Source organism: Dipodomys spectabilis, unplaced genomic scaffold, assembly GCF_019054845.1.
Source record: "Dipodomys spectabilis isolate Male_0828 unplaced genomic scaffold, ASM1905484v1 ptg000387l, whole genome shotgun sequence".
NCBI classification, from domain to species: Eukaryota; Metazoa; Chordata; class Mammalia; order Rodentia; family Heteromyidae; genus Dipodomys; species Dipodomys spectabilis.
Window position 1 is genome coordinate 3,134,169 of NW_024871064.1, and position 23,830 is coordinate 3,157,998.

General features: G+C 36.4%; 1 protein-coding gene across 2 annotated transcripts in view; it reads left to right on the plus strand.

Moving 5' to 3' along the window:
- Cpne3 (copine 3) overlaps window positions 1-23,830 on the plus strand; it is a 46,481-nt gene that overhangs the window by 17,459 nt on the left and 5,192 nt on the right. For both annotated transcript variants that reach the window (XM_042667298.1, XM_042667299.1), the window contains exons 5-14: window positions 784-855; window positions 2,977-3,060; window positions 5,522-5,611; window positions 11,290-11,388; window positions 13,621-13,707; window positions 15,596-15,655; window positions 16,492-16,625; window positions 18,509-18,563; window positions 18,642-18,693; window positions 23,035-23,168. In XM_042667298.1, coding sequence (XP_042523232.1) covers window positions 784-855; window positions 2,977-3,060; window positions 5,522-5,611; window positions 11,290-11,388; window positions 13,621-13,707; window positions 15,596-15,655; window positions 16,492-16,625; window positions 18,509-18,563; window positions 18,642-18,693; window positions 23,035-23,168 — 867 coding nt within the window. The remainder of the gene's footprint in view (window positions 1-783; window positions 856-2,976; window positions 3,061-5,521; window positions 5,612-11,289; window positions 11,389-13,620; window positions 13,708-15,595; window positions 15,656-16,491; window positions 16,626-18,508; window positions 18,564-18,641; window positions 18,694-23,034; window positions 23,169-23,830) is intronic.

Genomic DNA, 23,830 nt, shown 5'->3' on the forward strand with positions numbered 1-23,830 from the left:
AACTTTGAGCTGAAGAGCTGAGGAACAGTGCGCAGGCCCAGAGTTCAGGCTCCATGACCAACAAAAAAAAAGTATCAGGGACTGAAGAGGCAGATTCTCAAGTACACTGAGGTAGAAAGGTTTCAGGGAAGGATTCACTCTGTAGTACAGTGGAATTTGGGATCCTGGGAACAGTTCTAGGTTAGATTTTCAAAGGTCAACGAATGTTCAGACTGTTGGGAATGTTGATTTTTCATGAGACAGAAGATTATCACTAGTTAGCTTTATGACTCTTAGGGCTTGATAGCCTGGGATTCGTTTTTGTTTTTAATTTTATTGTAAAGATGTTCTTTAGAGGGGTTACAGTTACATGAGTAAGGTAATCAGTACATTTCTTGTTGAGCTTTGTTTGGGATTTGTTTTTAAGTGAAGTAATTCAGTTTCATTGGATGAAAACACACTTTAAAGACTTGTCCCAAATTTGATTTCTTCATATTTATTTATGTTTGGAGCTATTTTAGTTTTGTGCAAACCTTCCAGGGCTTTGATTTCTCTATGGAATAGAAAATATTCAGTTTAGGCAACTGAATTTAAAAAGAGAGTTGCATAATGTATACTTGGTATATTTGGCAAAAATACTTATTTCACACACATATAAGAATAGGTAAATGTTTGTTAATAGTATTATTTTAGAAGTCATATATATTAAAATAGACTTTCTATACTATTAGATAAAAAGCACTTGGTTCATAAGGTGATCAGTATCACTTATCAGGTTTTCTTTCATTTACCTTCTCTACTCAGATTTCAGCAGAAGAAATAAAGGATAATAGAGTGGTCTTATTTGAAATGGAAGCCAGAAAACTGGATAATAAGGTGGGTAGATTATGCATATTCAACAAGAAATACCAGATTTGCCTCACATTGAAAAAAAATTCAATTTGCAGCCGGGCGCTGGTGGCTCACGCCTGTAATCCTAGCTACTCAGGAGGCTGAGATCTGAGGATCACGGTTCAAAGCCAGCCCCTGCAGGAGAGACCGTGAGACTCCTATCTCCAATAAACCACCAGAAAACCGGAAGTGGCAATGTAGCTCAAGTGGTAGAGCACTGGCCTTGAGCTGAAGAGCTGAGGGACAGTGCCCAGGCCCAGAGTTCAAGCCCCACGACTGACAAAAAAATAAAAAATTCAATTTGCAATTCAGTTAGCATGAATTGCATTACCTGAGTATTACATAGCTTTTCAGTTACTTCTCAGACCTGTGTGTGTGTGTGTGTGTGTGTGTGTGCGTGCGTGCGTGCGTGCGTGCGTGTGTGTGTGTGTGCGTGTGTGTGTGTGTGTGTTTATTTCCTAACAAGAATGCTTCTTGGAAGGACATTTTCCTACATTAGCTATTTTGAGAACAATCTACAGAGGAAGGCAAATTAAAGCATTTGGTTTTTTTCCTCCCATATTTACCATTTTTTGATGAAGCTGGTTCCTTAGCATTCTCTAAGTATAACCATGAGATTTTTGGTTTACTTTGTTTTATTTTTTTTCAGAATCAGTATCAACTCATGATTTAAACATTATGAACTATAATGGGCTAACTTGTTCAAAGTATCCGAACCTTCCTTTGAGGGTACTTCTTTTAGTTTATTTCTGAGACCTTTTGGCATGACCTTAGTGATCTTTAGAGTCCTTGCTCTGTGGCAAGACAGTTATGGTCAGAGGTTTTTAAAAGGAAGCTCTGGTCCAAACTGGCAGGCACATTAAGAGCAGTCTTATCATCTTTAGGGGAATTGGTATGTAGAAGCTACAGTGTGGGCAGAGATGCTCACAATTTGTTGTATACTATTCCCCATTGTTTCTAGAGCTCTTGAGTTTAGTGATTGCAGAATATGCCATCACGTTTAATAGACAAGACTTATTTACTTACTTTTTTGTGCTGCTCCTGGGGCTTGAACTCTGCCTGGGTACTGTCTCTGAGATTTGCTCATAGCTAGTGTTCTACTGCTTGAGTCATGGCTCCACTTCCTGATTTTTGGTCATTAGTTGGAGATCAGAGTCTCATGGACTTTCCTGCCCAGGCTGATTTTGAACTATGACTCCTGAGTAGGTACAATTATAGGTGTGAGTCACCAGGGCCTCACTAGAAATGACTTTTTTTTAAAGAACTAAATGATTTGGTATGGTGGTATACACTAGTAATTCTTTAGCCTGGGCCCTTTAAGTAAATGTTTCATAAAAGATATTTTTTTCACCTTGTTGTTTCCCTTGGAGGTCAGAGTTAGGAACTTAACAGTTTAATGATCTTTGAAGAAAAGTTTGTTTTCTAGTCTTCAAAATGGTAGTAAGCAAATTGTGCCTTTCCCATGGAAATATTTTTAAGATAAGTCACATGGTATGTTAATGTGTTTTTGCAATATTAACTAATCTAAGTAGGATTCTGTTCTTAGTTTTATAATATGAGGGACTCTGGGAGGCTTATTTCATTTATGTAAGATCCTTCTGAGCAATAAGGTAAAAAGTTCTGCATAATCATTTTGTTTATACTTTTTGCTGCATACTACATGTTATATTTGCTTGCATTAAATTTCATGCTCAGGGAAGGAGTATTATCTTGGATTTTAAATATTGGGTGTTGTTACAATGGAATAAATCTTTACTTCAGAAACATACTTGCACAAAGTATTAGCAAGTGCTCTCATTTTAAAAAATAGCAAGTCACATATACTTAGTAGTATATGTCTTTCAAAATAAAGACAGAAAGTGAAAAAAATTAAATCATCCATAATTATACCACTTGAGTTTGTCCTCTACTATTGATTTATATGTCATTCTGGAATTATTTGTACATTTGTGTGTAAGTGTGTATGCATGTGTTTTGAGAACAATGATGGGATTTACATTAGAACTTTTAAACTCATACATGAGTTAGACCAAAAGGTTACAAGCATATAATGTGTTCACACATGTTTCAGAGGAGAATGAATATGTTTGTTTATGTCAAATGTAGGATCTTTTTGGAAAGTCAGATCCATACCTGGAATTTCACAAGCAGACATCAGATGGAAACTGGCTAATGGTTCATCGAACAGAGGTGAAAATCTGAATCTGAAAAGTAGAGTGGAAGTTTTCTTTGGAATTCTAGTTTTCTGAATTTTTCAAAGATTAAATATTTATTGGAACATTAATTTCAGTTTGGATATAAATACAAAGTTAGCATGCTTACTTTTTTTGCTTTTAATGAGGAGATGTTAGTATGCTTAATTATTTTTGTTTAAAAAACTTCAGGTAACCTAAAGAACATTTGTTTTCCCCTCACTGAATTCACTGTTGCTCATCCCTGCACACACTTGTCTACCTCTAGCTCTAGTGTACCCTTTCTCTCTGTTTCTGAACACATATGAACATACACACTTAATGCACACGTACACTTTCCTTTTGTAAAACTCTTCTAATACAAGCAAGGACATTAAGACCATTTATAAAGACTATAGCAGCAGTTTTCAAATCAAGGGCATTCTGGAGTGGGTGGGTGTGGCTGAAGTGGCAGAGCAAATGCAAGGCTCTTCCAACCCTAGTACTGAAGGAAAAAAGGCATTCTACACTACCATACCTGAGAAAATTACCTCTGGTTTAACATTGTCATTCTATGTAAGAATTCAGGTGTCCCACACCTCTTATGTACATTCTAATTTGTTTTGCTTTGTCTAGGATCCATTGAAGGTTCATGATTTGCTTTGGATCTTATGCTACTAATATAGGGCTCTTATTTTCCTCCTTATACTTTCATGTCATTTAAACTCTTGAATAATTAAGACCAGAATGTTGAATATACTAGAATCTTCTCTGATCAAGCATATCTGTTAAAAACTCTCTGTGTGCTCCATCATCTGAGCACTCAGTTTGCACGATGCTAGATTTGATTGTTTTAAGCTGACGACCATAAGATCTTGCCACAATAAAGTCTCCATTGTTTTTTGTTTTTGTTTTTTTTTTGGTCAGTTGTGGGGCTTGAACTATAGGCCTGGGCACTGTCCCTGTGTTCTTCAGCTCAAGGCGAGCACTCTACCAGTTGAGCCACAGCACCATTTCTGGTTTTCTGGTGGTTAATTGGAGATAAGAGTCTCATGGACTTTGCTGCCTGGGCTGGCTTTGAACCGTAATCCTCAGATCTCAGCCTCCTGAGTAGCTAGGGTTACAGGTGTGAGCCACTGGCACCTGGCTTCATTTTTTTATTCTTGTAATTAATAAGTAAATACATTGTGTATAATTATATGAATTGCTTACTAATAGTTATGGCATCTGTTGATGATCTTTTGTTAAAACGGTTGATGAATTGGTTAAAATGGGTTGAAAATGGGTTTCTTTTTATATCTTTGTAAACACTTGGATTGTTATAATTCTTAATATCATTATTTTTGCTGCTCATTTGAATCCATATCTATGTAGGAAAGGCTTCAAATAGTTTCTGGGTTCATTGTGACCCTATTTGTTTCAAAGCAATCTCTTAATTTATTATAGAGTATGTTTTTATTTTATCCTATCCCAAAGTTGGAATGATGCATTTCTCAGAAGACACTCTACTTCTCTAAGAGACATCGGGATTGGATTTAAACTTCAACAAATTAATACTAGAAGAGCTCATTGATACCAAGCTATATCATTGTTTTCAGCTTTTTCAGTGGACACAGCTGGGAAACATATATTTGTGTACAAGTATTTATATGTCACTAACATTTTTTTCTTTTTTTTTTTTTTGGGTCCGGTCGTGGGGCCTGAACTCTGGGCCTGGGCGCTGTCCCTCAGCTCTTCAGCTAAAGGCCAGCGCTCTACCACTTGAGCCACAGCGCCACTTCCGGCTTTTTTCTTTTTGCTTATGTGGTGCTGAGGAATCGAACCCAGGGCCTCAGTCATGCAAGGCAAGCGCTCTACCACTGAGCCACCTTCCCAGCCCCAGCCACTAAAAATTTTTAAATTATAAATTGTCTCAAACTTAAATCTAACAAGGTTAATTCTTACCAATTCTTATTCCATGGTCGCCTCCAATGAAATGCCTAGTATCCAACAAAATCAGTAAGCTTCAGTTTTCTTCTCTCTTCTTCTCACTCCTTTTCTTCCCTCCCTGCTCTTCCCCTTCCTCTTCTCCCTCCACTCCTTCCTCCTTTCTTCCTCTCTTCCTCTCTTTTTTTCCTCCTCTTCCTTTCTTATTTTCTATGATTTTCTAAGAAATGGTCTCCCTTTGTGGTCTAGGCTGACCTCAAACTTGCTATCCTCTGCCTCAACCTCCTGAGTGCTGGGATTACAGGCATCTGTCACTCTGCCGTAGCTGGCTACACTTTCTAAAGATTAGGAATGTGATACAATTGGACAATTTATTAAAATTTTCATGAGAGAGTTATATAATGTTGTCCTAGCTAGGTTTTTTTTTATTGAAAGAAGTGGTCAAAAGTTTAGGAGTGAATAATAGAATGTAGTAAGAGCTTTGGAAAGGCAAGAGCAAAATGTTAATGAATTAGATATTGTTCTAATAGATCTTTTAATCCACATCTTTATAGGTTATTAAGAATAACTTGAATCCTGTTTGGAAGCCTTTTAAAGTCTCTCTTAACTCCCTGTGCTATGGAGACATGGACAAAATCATTAAGGTAATTTGAAATTCTATGCAGCTGTTATATGACTTAACCAGTGGGTTTATATATTGATAAATCCATCATCAATTTGAAATATCATTAGGTTGATCTGTGCGTAACTGACTGGTGACTGTGTTGTTCGTGTGCACAAGCCTGGGTTCAATCTCCAGCACCACTCCCCCCAAAAAAGAAAAAGACGAAAGCAAATATCATTCTCAAGATGCATTTCATACACTACTTACCAAACATAGCTTAGCAACACAATATGCTGTAAAGTATCTGCTATTTATCTAAGTGGTCATGTAGCTGATGGGAGCTTCAGCTTGTTGCTGTTGCCCCACATTGCAAGATAATCCTGTTAGAGTTTGTGTGTGTGTGTGTGTGTGTGTGTGTGTGTGTGTGTGCGCACGCGCATGCATGCGTGCGTGTGCACATGTGCATGCGCACGTGTGCGTGCGTGAGCGCTAGTGGACTCCCATTTAGCCACACTTGAGCCACACTTGTGGCTTTTGGCTGGGTAATTGAAGATAAGAATTTCATAGAATTTTCTACTCAGGATACCGTAAAAATCAAGATCTTCAAATCTTAGCCTTCTGAGTAGCTAGGATTGCAGGAGTGAGCCTGCAGGAGAATCTTATTACCCATCATTAGCCCAGGAAGATACCAAAATTCAAAACTTAATGTACAGTTTCTGCTGATGGTCTCACTTTCACACTACCATAAAATCAAAAAGTATTATGTCCAACCATCCTAGGTTAGGGACTGACATATATAATAAATATATATGTAAATACACATATATTATCTTATTCAAGTTAATATTTTTAAGGTAAATTAATTCATGGACATGCACATGTGTATATATATATATATATATATATACACCTGTGTACATAAATTTATACATATATGCATAGAACACTATTATAATGTATTATGTGAGAGGATAAGGGGAAAGGAAAGAAAGAATGAACAAAAGAAAAAGAAAGATGGAATTTGAATATTGACTGCAACTTTGTTTGAAGATGGCATAAGGAACCTCATGGAGAATTGTTGGTTAATAGGGGATTGGGAAGGCAGGCTGAATAAAGCAATAGAGAAGCGTATTCTGAGAAAAAAAATATATATGCATCTGAAATACAACAGTGAAATCCTTGGTGCAATATATATTTATATATATATAATTTTCAGGAAACACACACGGTACCAGAGGGAGGGAGAGGGCTGAAAAAGAGAGTAATGATAAATATGGGCAATATATTTATTTGCATTATGTTTTTATAAGGTGGAGCGGAAAGGGGAGAGTGAAAAAGTTAGTGAGATTGATTGAGGTATATGGTGTACAGGTGGAAATATCACAAGAAACCCTCCTTGTACAACTAATATGTGCAAATTAAAACAGTCAAAAGACCGGGCTCTGGTGGCTCATGCCAATAATCCTAGCTACTCTGGAGGCTGAGATCTGAGGATCATGGTTTAAAGCCAGCCCAGGCAGGAAAGTCTGTAGACTCTTATCTCCAATAAACCACTCAGAAATCTGGAAGTGCCATTGTCGCTCAAGTGGTAGAGTGCTAGCCTTGCGCTGAAGAGCTGAGGGACAGCACCCAGGCTCAGAGTTCAATCCACACACTCGACCAAATAAATAAAAATAAAAGAGTCAAAAATAAAAGTAAATTATTTATTACATACCTACAGAACTGAGTTTTATGTATATATGCTATTGCTGAAATAAAAATGTGTTCTAGTTAGTACAGTAGTCTATTTGGAGAAGGCATGTTTCATCAGTATAATTTCTATTTTGTTCAATATTTTTAGAAATAAATGTCTAAATTAATATTTTTTCTTTTTACTATGATTTCATTGCTTTGTAAGTGGAAACTATGCCCTTTCCTTGAGTGTATCCCTTGCATATTTCAAAGCAAATGTTACCCTAAGAACCCAGATGTTCCTCCTACACATAGGAAGCGAGGAGAATAGTGGTGGCATTGCTCTAATGGCGAAAAGGAGAAAACTTTTGCATGTGCTGTTACCACAGTTTGAAGTCAGGCCTCCCACTCTTACTCAATTTGCTTGCTTGCTCAGCTGGTGCCGCACTTCTCTACTTCGTTACTTTGGAGACAGTCTCATGGACTCCTCAGAGTTTCACAGCCTTTGCTGGGGATAGACTTGAGCCACATTTCTCCAGATTTCAGCCTCTTCCATAGCTAGGATTACAGGTCTGAGACACCAGCTCCTGGCTGTCCTACCAGTTTTTTTTTAATTAAACAGTTTTTATTTGTATTTATAGGCATTAGAAACAAATGCATTGGTATATTTAAGAAATAAGTTCTAGAGAGAGATAATTGTTCCATGATCCAAAGTAGAAGACTTTCTTATGTTTAAAACTCAGTAGTCCAAGGATTTTTATTCATGATTTTTTTCTCATTTTTAATTTTCTTATTGTAATCAATATATTAAAAGTAGAATAGGATTATGAAACAGGATTTGAAGTCAGACCATAGTTCAAGCTCTTTAACAAGATAATGGATACTGGGCACATCAGCCTAACTTCTTTACTTACATGATGGAGGTAATAACTTCTCCCATACAAGAAAGTAAAGGTGAAATCATGAAAGTGAACATTTTGAAAATTGGAAGACACTGTAGAGAATGCTGTTATTTTTGAAAACTACTTAATTTCTTAAACTTTAAAAGTGATTGTTAAGTATGATTTGTAAGGTAAGTCAAATGCAGTGAAAATCTAGGAATAATGTAAATTGTAGAAAAGAAGCTATAATAATAATTTGTATTATTAGATCAATTACAGAACTTTTGCTTTTCACATTAAAAATATTGGGCACCATTAGATCTGATCTGTAATAATTTGATTGTTTATATTGATAATGCTAACAATTGATAATGCTAACAACAAAACTTTCTAAAACTTTTTTACTTGCAGTGATATGCTTACAGAGCTAATTTATTGTAGTAAGTAAATTGACTTTCTTAGTTTTGATGAATGTGTTCCATTCTTCAAAATTTCTCAGTTTGTTTTTTAATTATTCACAATTTGTTTTGCCTTTTTGTCACTGACTTTATTTCTCTAGTTCTGCATTTCTTTGCAACATCAGGTAGTCATATGTTTGTGGTTTAGTGAATGTCAGAAATGACTTAGAGAAGCAGTGAAGAATTACAGAGCAGAGATAAAGTCAGAATCCTCAGTACTTTCTGTGCTGTAATGTGTCATCACTCAAGCATGTATTATTTCCATAATATGACTGAGTACATAAGAGAAATAATCATGCATGCTATCACCATGCTACAATGGGAATGCATTGTGTGGGGGTGTGTTCTTATACATACATACATATGCATAAATGTATACCAAGCATATATTTAAATTTCATAAGTTCTTCTGATACCTGTGCTTAATAATCAATAGTACTTAGCTCTTGAATTCTTGAGAAGAGAGAAATTAAATGACATAAACCATCTTGCCTCAAACTTTATTTGAACATAGGCTGGCATTTAAAATGTTACATCTAACCAGGCATTGGTGGCTCATGCCTATTACCTGTAATCCTAGGTACTTAGGAGATTGAGATTTGAGAATTGCAAATCAAAGCCAGCCTGGGCAGGGAAGTCCATGAGAGTCTTATCTTCAATTAACTTCCAAAAGGCTAGAGGCAGACCTTGGCTCAAGTGGTAGAGTGATAACCTTTAGTGAGAAAGCTCAGGAATAGTGCCCAGGCCCTGAGTTCAAGCCCCAGGACTGGCACACAGAAAAATCTTATGTCCATCTTCAGGGAGACTTTCTTGTGTGTGTGTGTGTTTTTTTTTTTTTGTGTAGAGAGTAGTGCAAACTTTTAGAGTAAAAATATATTTTATACTTCTTGAAACTTCAGTCAAACATACTTCTTGATGAGATTTGTTTAAATAAAATCTAGGCTTTATGAAAGATTAATCTTGCTTAAATATATATTGTTGTTCCCTGAATGAAATCTAAAATGTAACATTTCATTGTGTATAATAAAACATGTCTGCTGAATTGATCTTGCTAAAATATTAAGATAGTTTGTGTTCTATTTTATCAGTACTTTATGTCCTCTAGAAAAAAAAACATTAAAACTATTACTTTTCTTTTCTCTTGATACAATAAAAAGTCAGATAAAGGGATGTAGCTTTAAACTGGATATTGAAGATGTATATGACAAGAGTGAGAATGTCAGATTAGAACAGTTACCAAAGTGCCTATGAAGCTTTTCTTAACAAAATCTTGTACTGTTTCTCACAATTGCCTGCTTTTTTCATTTGATAGACTTTTACTGTTTCCAAAGAGGAATGAAAATCAAGTAAGGCATGAAAGGTTTCCAGTTTTGTAGCTGTCATTGTTTAGGTCTGAGCAGAAAAACTATCACTCTGCCAAGTGAACATATAACATTTTGACTATTAAGTTGAGGATTAATAGAACCACCGAAAGGGGTGTGGTGGAGCTGTGTATTGGCCAGCATTAATGTAAATTCCTTTAATAAACTTTTATTTTGAAAGAAGCTCCAGAAGCTCTCAAAAGTAGCCTTAGCATAACCTTACTGTACCCATATTGGTTACCACACAAAGCATACCACCAATTAAAGACTTTCTGTTCAAATTCTCCAAGTTTTAGTTCTAAAAAAAAAAAAAGAATAGAAGGATTCCACTGTAGCTCACAACACTCTTATTGCCCAATGCCACTTAACAGAAATGAAATAATCTGTTTCAAGATCATGAAGTAGTATAAAAACGTTGTTGCTGAATATTTACAACCATTATGGTCAGTGTTTAGATTCCTTTGAACACCTCAGTTTGCTAATAGTCATGATTTTATTTTTTTCCCATTAATTTCTTCCCTTTGGAAAGAAGTTTAGTATTTGGAAAGATATTTACTTACTTTTTACTTTAGTTTACATTTCATTAGTCAACCTCATACAAAACTAAAGCAAATAAAACAATCTTGTCTGTTTGCAAGAGGGAAGGAGGGAGGGCAGAGAAAGAGAGAGAGAGAGAGAAACTCAATCTAGAGCTCTTAATCCAGATCTTATTTTGCAGCTCATTGTGTCTTTCATGGCAAAGGAAAAGGAGTAGGAAAAGGAAGATGTAGTGAAGACTTCCTCAGTGGTCTAAATATCTTTTTCCTAGAATTTTCCATTTATATAAGAGTTCTGATCTTCAGAATGATGAAAATCTGACTTCATATCTAACCTCTGATACAAAGTGCGGGCAATGAAATACATTTTCCATCATTTTAAATTTTCATAGATTTAGGATTTCATTATAATTTTTTTAGCTGCCTAGGACATTGCCTGCCTTTCTCCAGATTATGATCTATAGCCATATAGTGAGTGATACTGATGATAAAACAGTGAAGAAACAGTTGGGAAAATGAGTGTTTTTTGTCTTTTACCAGAACTTGTAAAGGCCATGCCAGAGGAGCTGGAAACATTAAATGCAGAGTTTCCTTGCCTCTGATTTATCTGGGAGTTTAAGGACAGTTGGGGTTTAAAGGATTTTAACATAACTTCTCTAGAGTTAATTCCTACTTGTGCAAGTAGGGTTTCATACTAAACATTTTCACTTGGTTTATTTACAAAGGCATTTCTTATTAACAAGTACCTAATACTTAGATACTTGTTAATAAGATTCTATTGATTTACATACTTTTTATCATACAATTCCAGGTAGAGTGTTATGATTATGACAATGATGGATCACATGATCTTATTGGAACATTTCAAACTACCATGACAAAACTGAAAGAAGCTTCCAGGAATTCACCTGTAAGTTTTATCTTTGCATGTACTATATAGTCTAGCTGTGTTTGGTATTAATTTTTTCTTTTGGTATAGAAATAGTTCACGGTATTTTTTATATTGCATAATTTTCACAAATTGATGGGTTTTATTTGCGTGGTAACTAGCTAATCTAGAGTTCATACTTGGGGTGTGTTTCTGGTTTCACGGAACACCATGTAATGGTCCCCCCTGGTGGAGGACCTCCACCAACTTGGAGGAAGGCAAAGATCATTACAGTTTCACTCACTGCGAATGGAAGTGACTTTTGCCCCTGTGTCTTAGAAGAGAAAACCTAATAACACAGTGAAGCAATGAATGGAACACCACTTAACTCACATGGAGAAGAAAGAGCAACATGAGCTATAGTAATAGGTCTCATCAATCATGGCCAGCAGCTTCCTTCTGGCAACATAAGCTTCACCTGTTTACTTCAGTAGAAGCCCCTAGCTGTAGAGTCTGAACTGTTGAATGCTGGAAGTGAGGTTGAGGGCAAGTTGACTCTAGGCCTAAGGAGAGCAAGCAGTACTCTTGAGTCTGAAAGTGGCAAGCTGTTTCCATGCAGACAAGTAGTTCATACTCATCTCTTGGAAAGAAGTTCTGAGACCCATCCTGTGTGGCTAAGCAGCTGTCATAAACTATGCATGCCAAATATATTTGTATCAGAGGTTGGGTTTCTTTTAGTTTAAGATCGCATATATGATTTTAGTTCAAATCTGTAGTTTTAAAGGCTTTAGACATTTCCTTGGTTGCAATAATTAATATCTATACTGCCAGACAAATGCCTAGGCTTTTATTATGTACCTTATGTGATTCTTTCACAGGCATTTATAGTCTTCTTTCTGACTTTAACCACAAGAAAGGCAGGAGCTTAGTTCATTGTCCTTTAAATTATATAATAATAAGCTACAATCTAGTGGCATAATTTTTATAAGACCATTTGGCAGTATTAACCACATTGAATTTATTATGTAACATTCCAACTTATTTATGAGGGTGCTTCTGAAACCTTTCGGTCTTGCTCTTTAGCCCAGGCTGGCCTTGAACCTGGAGTCTTGCATCTCTGTTCCAAGTGCTGGGATTATAGGCATGTGCCACCAAACCTAGAGTGAAACTTTTAACATTACTTCCATAATACCCCAGACAAGGCTATTTTTTCAGATATTTGTGTTATCAAAAATGATATAGCACAATGCCTTTTGGTAGACACATTGCAAAAGGATGAGTGAAAAGAGTAAAATAATTTAGATGTTTTTTAATGAGATTCTGTTTAGGATATAATGTTTATGATATGTCTGTCCATGTTCTGAACCATTGAGGAATTCCTTTAATGTAATTTCAATTAACATTATTATGTCAAATATATTTCCTAATGTTGATTCTTAGAAAATTAGGAATGGCTGTTAATGGTGTACCTAAGAAGCTTCCAATTAGCTAAAAGTAATGATAGGGTATTGATTAAGTATCCCTCAATGTTCTTAATAGGCAAGATGGTGAGAATTCAAAGGTTTAAGTTGGAGGTGATTATAACCTTACCTGTGAAAGTAAAAAAAAAAAAAATTACTGAACAGAAACAATTGAGAACAGAGTGTATTACCTGAATTTTCTATAGTTGTAGATGGATAGAGATCAGTCATTATAACAGTAGTGGCAGATATAGTAGGTGACTAGAGTCAAGTATTAAAGAAGGATGGTGGTTTGGAGATGGAGAAAAGATTATTTTGATGGTGAGGGGTGGTCTGTAAATTAGATTCATTTTTTAACCGTATTCCCTGTGAAAAGAGATGATCTTTGCCATAGGGTTTATCATAGTGTTGGGCTTCATATGTCTGATTTGTGATGATAGCTTATTTTTAAGCAAAATGTGTTTTTGTTTTGTGTAGTTAACATCCAGGAGTAGCATTTTCTTTCTCGATTATAGGGAAGAAAAGTTATCATTTGGAATATTTGCAAAGAAATTAGTTACCAATATAGGTAAATTTCATGCTCATAAACTATTTAAAACAGTTTGCAATTATTAGGAGTACCTTAATTGTTGGAAATTTGATCAATAATGATTTCATTGTCTTAATGCATTATGTAGTTCAGAGTTGCATGTTGCAACAGACCTCTGCCACAAGTGGTTTGATTCCAAGAGGAAATGGTGGTTCATTTAAATTTACGTTGGCATTTAGAATATTGATAGTGAAAAAATTAACATTTTTTCTTCTCTTCTTACAGATTGAATATGAATGCATAAATGAAAAGAAGAGACAAAAGAAAAAAAGCTATAAGAATTCAGGTGTTATCAGTGTGAAACTCTGTGAGGTCGGTTGGCTTTCGTCATTTATAACCAGGTTGTATTTTGAGTTCTCCTGCAAGTTGATTTGTTTCAGATAAGTGCAACTGAAAATTAGTCAACTGAAAATCACTGGATAATCTGGTCACCCAAAGAAACAGTATGGAGTAAGGAATAATGAAATCTTTCAAGAAATTTTGCTTCCTACACAACAGACAAGAAATATTAAAACTTTCCATTACCTTAGCAGTGTAGAATCTTGGTATTTTTCCAACCTATAAGTGGAAATTGCCTGACCTAGTTCATCTGTTTTGACTATAATTTCATGATGAAATGTTATAAATGAAAGGAGAATGACCAACTTTCAGTGAAAAAATATTTTTTAAAACATTGTTTTATTTATTTATGAATTCTTACTAAAATTTTATAAGTATTTTTTATAGTAAAAAAGGAATTCAGGCTAGGAAATAGTTGTTATCTCGTCGTTCTAAAAGAATGTAGTTTTAGTACCAGTGGCTCATGCCTGTAATCCTAGTTACTCAGGAAGCTGAGATCTGAGGGTTTTGGTTCTAAGCCTGTCCAAGCAGTCCTCAGGGCTCTTATTTCCAATAAACTACCAAAAGTGGACTGTGGCTCAAATGGTAGAGTGCTAACCTTGAGCAAAAAAAGCTCTGGATGAACCCCAAGATAAGGACACAAGTGGTTTTTTCTTTGTTGCTATTGATTCTTACGTATCTATAAGGTACCATGTGATTTTTTTGTTGCTTTGTTATGTCCCTCCCCCACGGTATAACCCCTGTTTTCACTGTATTTGATGTTGGTATAATTTGGGGAGGGGAAGGGAAAAAACATTGTTTAAATAGGGATACAGGTTGACTCATTGCAACAATGAGATATATAAGATACCATGTTGAAAAAGGAACTTTGCAATTTGTTGGGGGGGGGGGGTGTAGTTGTGGAGATGGGAGGGAAGGGATGGTAGGGGAAAAACAAAGGAGGAGGCAACAATGCTTGATAAGAAATGTACTCATTACCTTGCTCGTGTAATTGTAACCCCTCTGTACAATATTTTCCCCCCAAATTTTATTTTTTAAAAAATAAAAAAAAATTTTAAAAAAAGCTCTGCGATATCCCCAGCCTCAGGACAGGCCAAAAAAAAAAAATGCAGTTTCAATAAGCATTCAACCACAAGTATATACTAGTAGGACAAGGTAAGAAAAATGTTTGCCAAGAATGTTTCTTGTGAAATATAGGATACCACAAAGTCCAATATAATGATCACAGATCAACCAGAAACCTTTAAGTACAATTTGAGTAGTTTCTGTAGCTGAAAAGAATGTGAGGTATGAGAATCAGGATGGTTTATTTATTTATTTGTAGATCTTGATGACCATGTTTGTTCAAACTTCAAGATAGCATGTTAAGATCATTCCTAACTCTAAAACTTAACGTGAAGGCTGGGAATGTGGCTTAGTAATAAAGTACTTGCCTAGCATGGTTGAAATCTTGGGTTTGATTCCTCAGTACCATATAAACAGAAAAAAGCCAGAAGTGATGCTGTGGCTCAAGTGGTAGAATGTTAGCCTTGAGCAAAAGAAGCTTAGGGACAGTGCCCTGGCCCTGAGTTCAAGTCTAAGGACTGGCCAAAGGAAAAAAAAAAAGAGTGAATACATTTCATTTTTTCCCATTAACATTGTTTGTAATCTTAACATTGTCATAATTATCCCGAAGTAAGAGCGAACAGATTTGGGGCATTTAGGGACAGGAGTTCCTTATTCTCAAATCCTGGGGTGATTTCCACAAGTTTATATCATGTTGCTCAATGTACAGACTTTGAAAACCCTGTGCCATGGAGGCTTTTGTGTCTCTTATGTAGTAGGCCAGCTTCAGTTTTAACAGCCTGCTGTTTGTCTTTAGATAACAGTAGAATGCACATTCCTTGACTACATCATGGGAGGATGTCAGCTGAATTTTACTGTAAGTAACACTGAATTTTCTGACATAGACTTTTCCCCTCTATTTTGCAGTATTTTTTTTTTTTTTTTGCCAGTCTTGGGGCCTGAACTCTGGGCTTGGGTGCTGTCCCTCAGCTCTTCAGCTCAAGGCTAGCGCTCTACCACTTGAACCACAGTGCCACTTCTGGCTTTTTTTGCTTATGTGGTGCTGAGGAATCGAACCCAGGGCCTCATGCATGCAAGGCAAGCACTCTACCACTGAGCTACCTTCCCAGCCCTTGCAGTATTTTTTTAACTAAGTGTTTTTATAACGTCAAATTGACTTTGTAATAGAATTTACACTATTATTTGTTCTCCTCACAGACCTCATAGATTGTCCAGGTTCATGATGGGAATTTTGACTTTGTTGATGAGAATATCTTTGCCCTAAGAGAAAGAAGATATATATATATATATATATATATATATATATATATATATATATATATATATATACCAGTCGTTATCTTGCAGTAATTTAAAGACTAGGGGCTATTAATCAAACAAACTTACAAAACACAATCCATGAGATTGAATTACATATATAAATGCATATGAATTACAGATGTAGGGATTATACATAATCCCTGTATTAGGAATTTAGGGACTTAGGGAAGCAAGAAAAATAAGAACAGCACATGATTTCATGTTGAAGCTTTAATGGTTTAATTTTCTATGGAAATACTGATAGGCATTTGTTAAGAAATGTCAATATCAGGCTCTGGGATGAATGGATCCAGTCTCTTGAAGGTTTCTTGAATCCCAAGCACAGGAATATCTGCCTTCTGCTTAGTAAGGGCTGTTCACTCTGTTTAACAGGTGGGAGTAGACTTCACTGGCTCCAATGGTGACCCAAGGTCTCCTGATTCCCTTCACTACATTAGCCCCAATGGTGTCAATGAGTATTTGACTGCAATCTGGTCTGTGGGATTGGTCATTCAAGATTATGATGCGTGAGTATGACTTTGAGAATGCTACAATACTTGTTCCTGTAATTCCCCAGGAGGGATTATTTCTGTTCATTATCCATTGCTGTATATAGGTAGTATAGGATGAAGGTGCTATTTTTTTTTAAAGTTTATTTATTTATTTATTTTTTTACTTTTTTGGGTCCGGTCATGGGGCCTAAACTCTGGGCCTGGGCGCAGTCCCTCAGCTCTTCAGCTCAAGGCTAGTGCTCTACCACTTGAGCCACAGCGCCACTTCCGGCTTTTTTCTTTTTGCTCATGTGGTGCTGAGGAATCGAACCTAGGGCCTCATGCATGCAAGGCAAGCGCTCTACCACTGAGCCACCTTCCCAGCCCGAAGGTGCTATTTTTTTTTGGTCAGTTTTTTTTTTTTTTCTCTTCATAACAGTGTTTTTTTATTTGTTATTTTTTGTGCAAGGCCTGGGTACTGTTGTTATGCTTTTTATATCCCTCAAGGATAGTTCTCTACCACTTGAGCCACAGCTCTACTTTCAGCTTTTTAGAGGTGAGTCGCAAAGTATTTTCTGCCCAGGCTGGCTTGGAACTGTGATCATCAGATCTCAGCCTCCTGAGTAGCTAGTATTACAGGCGTGAGCCACCAGTGCCCAGCCCCTTTATGACAGTTTTAATGTTTACCTCTGATCTCTCATTTCTTGCTGTGATAACTATAATGTGCTATATCTAGCTTGCTTATTTACTAGCTGAATGAAGTCAACGGATTCTTCTTGTTCCTTGGATCTGTTTCCTTTAGGTTTAGTCATTAGGAATAAGTTGTGGATGTGATTGTGATACAGATGACATCTTTGTAAGCAGTAGTGAAGCCTTTTTCTTTTTTTTTGTACTTTTTTTTATTGTAAAAATGCTGTACAGAGCGGTTACAGTTACATGAGCAAGGTAATGAGTACATTTCCTATTGAGCATTGTTGCCTCTTTCTTTGCCCCCCTACCATCCGTTCCCTCCTACCTCCTCCACAAAGTTGTAAAGTTCATTTTCAACATAGTGTTTTGTACATCTCGTTGTTACAATGGGTCAACCTGTATCCTTATATAAACATTTTGTTTTTTCCCTTCCCCTCCCTGAATTAGAGAAGTGTATATACAAGATGCAGGGCACCTACATCAAATACAGTGAAATAGGGGTTGTACTGTGGGGGAGGAACATACAAAGCAGCAACAAAATCACATGGTACATTATAAATATGTTAGAAACAATAGCAAAAGAAAAAAGATATTTGTGTCCCTATCTTGGGGTTCATTTCACTTAACATCATCTTATATAGTCATATGTACATAGCTTTTGGCCTTTTTTGCTTGTCCTACACATGTACTCATTATTGTAAATAAGAGAAACCATGGGACCTATGTTTCTTTTGGGCCTGGCTTACTTCACTTAATATAATTTTTTTACAATCCTTTTTCTTAGCATATCTATTTCCTTAGCAATCACTGAATTAGTATTTTTAAATTGTGACTTTCAACATTGGGTAACTTAATTGCATAGCTAGAATTTTCTGAATAGATTTGTGATGGCTACATTTCGAGTAGATTTGGAGCTGGGCACACAGCTAAGAGTAGCGCATGAACATAACATACCCTGTGTTCAAATGAGTTTGCTACAAATTAACAAAAAACTTCCGGGCTTTATGATTGTGTTTTTTTTTTACACATTTGTTTATTGAGATAATGCACAAGATTTAAAGAGAAAAGAAAAGGTTGTTCAACAGAAGTATGTTTTATCTTTTTACTTTTCTAAGACATCAAAATATTTTTTTAAGAAGGAACTTATATTGATTTCATTGCAAGTAAATATAAAGGCTCTTTTGAAAAAACAGTATTTCAGTGTTTTTTTTTTTTAATTTGCTTTTTAGTGATAAAATGTTTCCAGCTTTTGGTTTTGGAGCTCAGATACCTCCTCAGTGGCAGGTAAGAAGAAATCTCACTTAAAAGCATTTCTTCTGAGAAAAGCAAACCAGGCCTCATCAGTCTTTTGTCTTTGGACAGGTATCCCATGAATTTCCAATAAACTTTAATCCAGCCAATCCCTACTGTAATGGTAAGTTGAAAAAATAAACATGAATTTTTTTAATTGAGCGCCTCTGTAGTCTCTGTTTTGCTTGCAGTTTAAGAAATTCCAATTCTAGGTTTGATTTATGTTTCAGGATACATTTAACTTTCTGTTGTATAAAGTATAAAAACTGTGCAAGGTTGGTGTTAGTGTGGTAATAATATAGAGTCGATCAGTAATACGATGGTGAAGGTCATAATTTATGCTATGTTATTCTACTTTATAGGGTTTAACAGTACAAAAACAATAAGAATGTTAAGATCAACAAAAACCATACATAAAAATATTCTCATATAGGGCTGGGAAGGTGGCTCTGTGGTAAAGCGCTTGCCTTGCATGCATGAGGCCCTGGGTTCGATTCCTCAACACCACATAAGCAAAAAGAAAAAAAGCCAGAAGTGGTGCTCTGGCTCAAGTGGTAGAGTGCTAGCCTTGAGCTGAAGAGCTGAGGGACAGTGCCCAGGCCCAGAGTTCAGGCCTCAAGACTGGATTCCCCCCCCCCCCCAAAAAAAATAAAATAAAAAATATTCTCATAAATATGTATATAGTTTGTAAAATATACTTTTAACAAAAGGAACAATTTAGGTCAGACCTTGTTGGCTCACACCTGCAGTCCTAGCTAATAAGAAGACTGAGGTCTGAAGGTCAAGGTTCAAAGCTAGCCCCAACAGGAAATCATGATTTTATCTCCAATTTCCTACCAGAAAATCAGAAGTGGAATTGGTAGCTCAAAGTGATAGAGTGCTAACCTTGAGCACAGAAGCTTAGACTGGACAGTGCCCAGGCCCTGAGTTCAAGCCCCATAACCAACCAAAAAAAAAAAAAGCAATTCAGTTTTGCAGACCTGAGGAAACCTTTTCAGACAAGTGGATAGAGTCCAATCTTTAATTATTACCTGTTCACATAATACTCTGTAAATGGAGAGAGGAGTTAAAGGAACAAAGAATTGAACTACTGTAGTATATTTCTTCTGTGTGGGGAACAGGAGGCAGGTTTTTGTCTTTGTTTCCCTTTTTACTTTCTACTTCAAATATAAATATTCCTGTTTGTTTTTTTAACCACAGTCAACCTATAACGCCAAGTCTTCTACTGAATTCTTCTTCCTCACCCCCTCCCCCTCCTCTTCTTCCTCCTCCTCCTTTTCTTCTTCCATTTAGAGGAGAGATAGGTGTGGTATTAGAGGCATCATTTAAAATTCTAGAGAATATGCTAATTTTTTTGCAAAGGGTCCTTTTAATAACTTTTTTTTTTTTTGGTCGTGGGGCCTGAACTCTGAGCCTAGGCGCTTTCCCTCAGTTCTTCAGTTCAAGGCTAGTGCTCTACCACTTGAGCCACAGCACCACTTCTGGCTTTTTCTGCTTATGTGGTACTGAGGAATTGAACCCAGAGCCTCATGCATGTAAGGCAATCACTCTACTACTGAGCCACCTTCCCAACCCCCTTTTAATAACTTTTAATAAATATGTTGATAGAAAGATCCTTTCCTTTTCTTCCTAAATAGTGTTCATTAATATTGAGGAAATTGGTACAAAAGTTTTCTACTTTGTTCCAGGATACATCTCCACACTAATTTCTTTGTTCTTTTGATGTATTTTCAGTGGCCAATTATGACCCCTTTTATCCCTGTTTGAAATTGCAGAAACATTCTTTTTAAGAAATAGGTTTCTTTCTTGTGGCACAATTGAAATTATATTGTCAGTATGGGTAGCTTACCTCATGTGACAATTCATTTTAGTTCATTTACTGTGTAAGCAATTAGCTTCTCTTTAGGCTATTTACCAAACACAACTTTTTAAATTTTGATGTACAGTCTGGAAAAAATAGTTTAAATTAAAAGGAATTATGTATAGAAAAAATGCAGCTTTATTTTAAGGCAAGGAAGCCAAATTCCCTTTGTTAATGTTGGAGTTTAGTTGCCTAGAAAATGCAGGCTATTTAGTAATATACAGGAAAGCTTTTAGGATGATTCAGTTTTAGCTGCGGAATTGAAGGGAAGGCTATTGATAGTTGTTTATGCTTTCATGTTTAAAAGTAAGCAGAGAGGATAGAGATGGAGGGAAATATTGTTATTGGCTCCATTTTTTTCTAAAGTGTATTTCATTGTAGTGAGAGAACTTGTTTCTAGTCTTTGTTAATGTTACTGTGTTTATTACTGCTAGATTAACTCTAGTCAAGGTCATTCATAAGTCAAGTTGTTTCTTCTAAGTTCAACATGAACAAGAGGAGTTTATTGGAATTCTTAAATTTTAAGAAGAGAGAATTGATCTTGTGAAACAGGCTTTTAAACCAGATATATGGTCCTTGTTAGTCTACAGTCTGTTGGACATTTTTGAAGCAGGAGACGTGTTCTGGTTTGCATTAAGAATTTTTCTGTGATGATCTCAAAAAGTATTATAAGGAATTCTGAGTATGTTATTATTCTACTTGCATCTTATAGTCTCTGTTATTATAGGCATATTTAACATGCCTATATAGGATATGTGTTTCATCAGCAGTCTGTTTTCCCAGAATGTCAGTCAAATGTCACAGCACTAGGCTCTGCTGTTGTAATAAAATAAAATAAAAAATTCTCTAAATCTCAGTGTCTTACAGTGACAACAGTTTATTTCTTGCTCACTTGACTTGTGGCTAGATTGTAACTCTGCTCCATGTTTCTTTGTTTTGTTTTGTTGAGATAAGGTCTTACTACGCAGTTAAGGCTGGCCTCAGACTCCTAAGTGCTCAGATTATAGATATGCCACTTCAGCTCTTGATGTTTCTTGTTTTGGAAGTCAGGCAGAGAAAAAGAACTAGGTGGTAGTTCTTTTTCTTTTTTGGGGGTCAGTCATAGGGCTTGAACTCTGGGCCTGAGCGCTGTCTCTCAGCTCTTCAGCTCAAGGCTTAGCGCTCTACCATTTGAGCTACAGAACCACTTCCAGTTTTCTGGTGGTTTATTGGAGATAACAGTTTCACGGACTTTCCTGCCCAGGTGGCTTTGAACTGCGATCCTAAGATCTCAGCCTCCTGAGTAGCTAGGATTACAGGCATGAGCCACCAGCGCCCGGCTATAGCATCTTATTAGTCATCAAAGACATAGCTAGTCAAATATCTGGGCTCAACTTCCTGTTTTGGCTCAACTTCATGTTACCTTTCACTGGAGCAGAATGGAAACTCGTTAATGTTTTTACAGCAAAATGCACACTTTTTTTTTGTAACCCGAAAGTGACTATTTAGAATAAATACAGTACATGCCTAATCTTTACATTATCAAGTAAACATTTGCATCACTTAATTAGCTAGATTGTGTGTGTGTGTGTGTGTGTGTGTGTGTGTATGGTCTGGTTTTGGGGCTTGAACTCAGGGCCTGGGCACTGTTCTTTTTTTTTTTTTTCTTTTCTTTTCTTTTTTTATTGTGAAAATACCGTACAGAGGAGTTACAATTACATGGGCAAGATAATGAGTATATTTCTTATCAAGCATTGTTGCCTCCTCTTTGTTTCCTCTTCCCATCCCTTCCCATACTCCCCCCCTCCCCCCACCCGATCCTACCCCCACCCCCCACCACTGTTCTTGAGATTTTTTTTTCTTTTTTCTAAAGGCTAGCATGCTACCACTTGAACCACAGCTCAGTTTCCAATTTTCTTGGTGCTTGAGTCTCACATACTTCCCTACCTGGGCTGACTTCAAACCACGATCTTCAGATTTCAGTCTCCTGAGTAGCCAGGATTATAGGCATGAACCACTAGTGCCTGGCAAATTAACTAGAATTAATACTTCCTTTATATGCATATTTTAGGAGAAAATTTGGCCAAATACACAAATCTTTTTTCATCCTGTCAGTAATTGTTCTTTTTTTGGGTGGGGGGGGGCCTGAACTCTGGGCCTGGGCGCTGTACCTCAGCTCTGAGGAATCGAACCCAGGGCCTCATGCATGCAAGGCAAGTGCTCTTCCACTGAGCCACCTTCCCAGCCCCTCAGTAATTGTTCTTTACTGCTACCATCTGCGATATGCAGCAACTTTCTTACAGTTATTTTCTCTTCTAACAAAAGTCATATCAGGAGTCACATCAAAATTAAGCAAAATGTAACAAAGCAGTAGATTAATGAATAATTTGACAGAGATAAGAGCACATGCCTTCTACCATGAGAGGGCAGAGTTTGTAGATTTTTCAATGAAATCTAGCTATGAGGTTTTATAGTAAGTTTTAAAGGAACTATTGATATGGAACTTTTGACCACTTAAAGTACTGTGTGTTGACACTTAACTATTATCAAGTATTACAAATGAACATATTGTGCTTGAAGATTTTTAATACTGATTTTTTTTTTGGGGGGGGGGGTGGTGTCTAGGAATCCAAGGCATTATAGAGGCATACCGGGCCTGCCTTCCTCAGATCAAACTCTATGGACCAACTAACTTTTCTCCAATCATAAACCACGTGGCAAGGTTTGCAGCTGCAGCGACACAGCAACAGACAGCTTCTGTAAGTGCTCTGTGGCCACAGGCTGTGAAAGATGTGGATGTTTCTTGATCCTCTTACCATGATTCTATTCATTTGGTCTGTTGGGAACAAAGTCAAGAACAAAGAAGTAATGAAATAGTTGTCATTGGTTTAGAAGCAGTATGTGTTTTCAATCAAAACAAAACAGTGCTTATGTTCATGAGTCATTCTCAGTTTTGAAATAATTTTCTTAGAGCATTACTCCCCTCTCCCCACCACAAAGACTACCATTCACTTTTTTGAAGTAGATGTCATGGATTAAAGCTGAAGGAGACAATACCATTCACCTGGGTAAGATTGGTGACTGTACTAAAGAAGTTTGAATGCACTATTACCAATTGGGCCTTAAATAATAAATCTTTCCTAGTTTCAATATATTCAGAAGTAAAGGTAGCGTTGGGTGAAAGCTCCCTTCTGGAATTGTTAAAAGAAATGAATAAATAATTCATTGATAGTGTACTGTGCCTGCATCACAGGAAATAGTACATGCTAAGTACTATTAGAAATCTTATTCCTAGTCTAGATGTAGTGGCCCCATACGGTCACAACTGTATGTAACATTTTACAACTCTGAAAAATTTTGTTAGAGATGAAAAAATTCAGAAAGATTTACTATCTGTCTAAACTAGTAAATGTTGGATTTT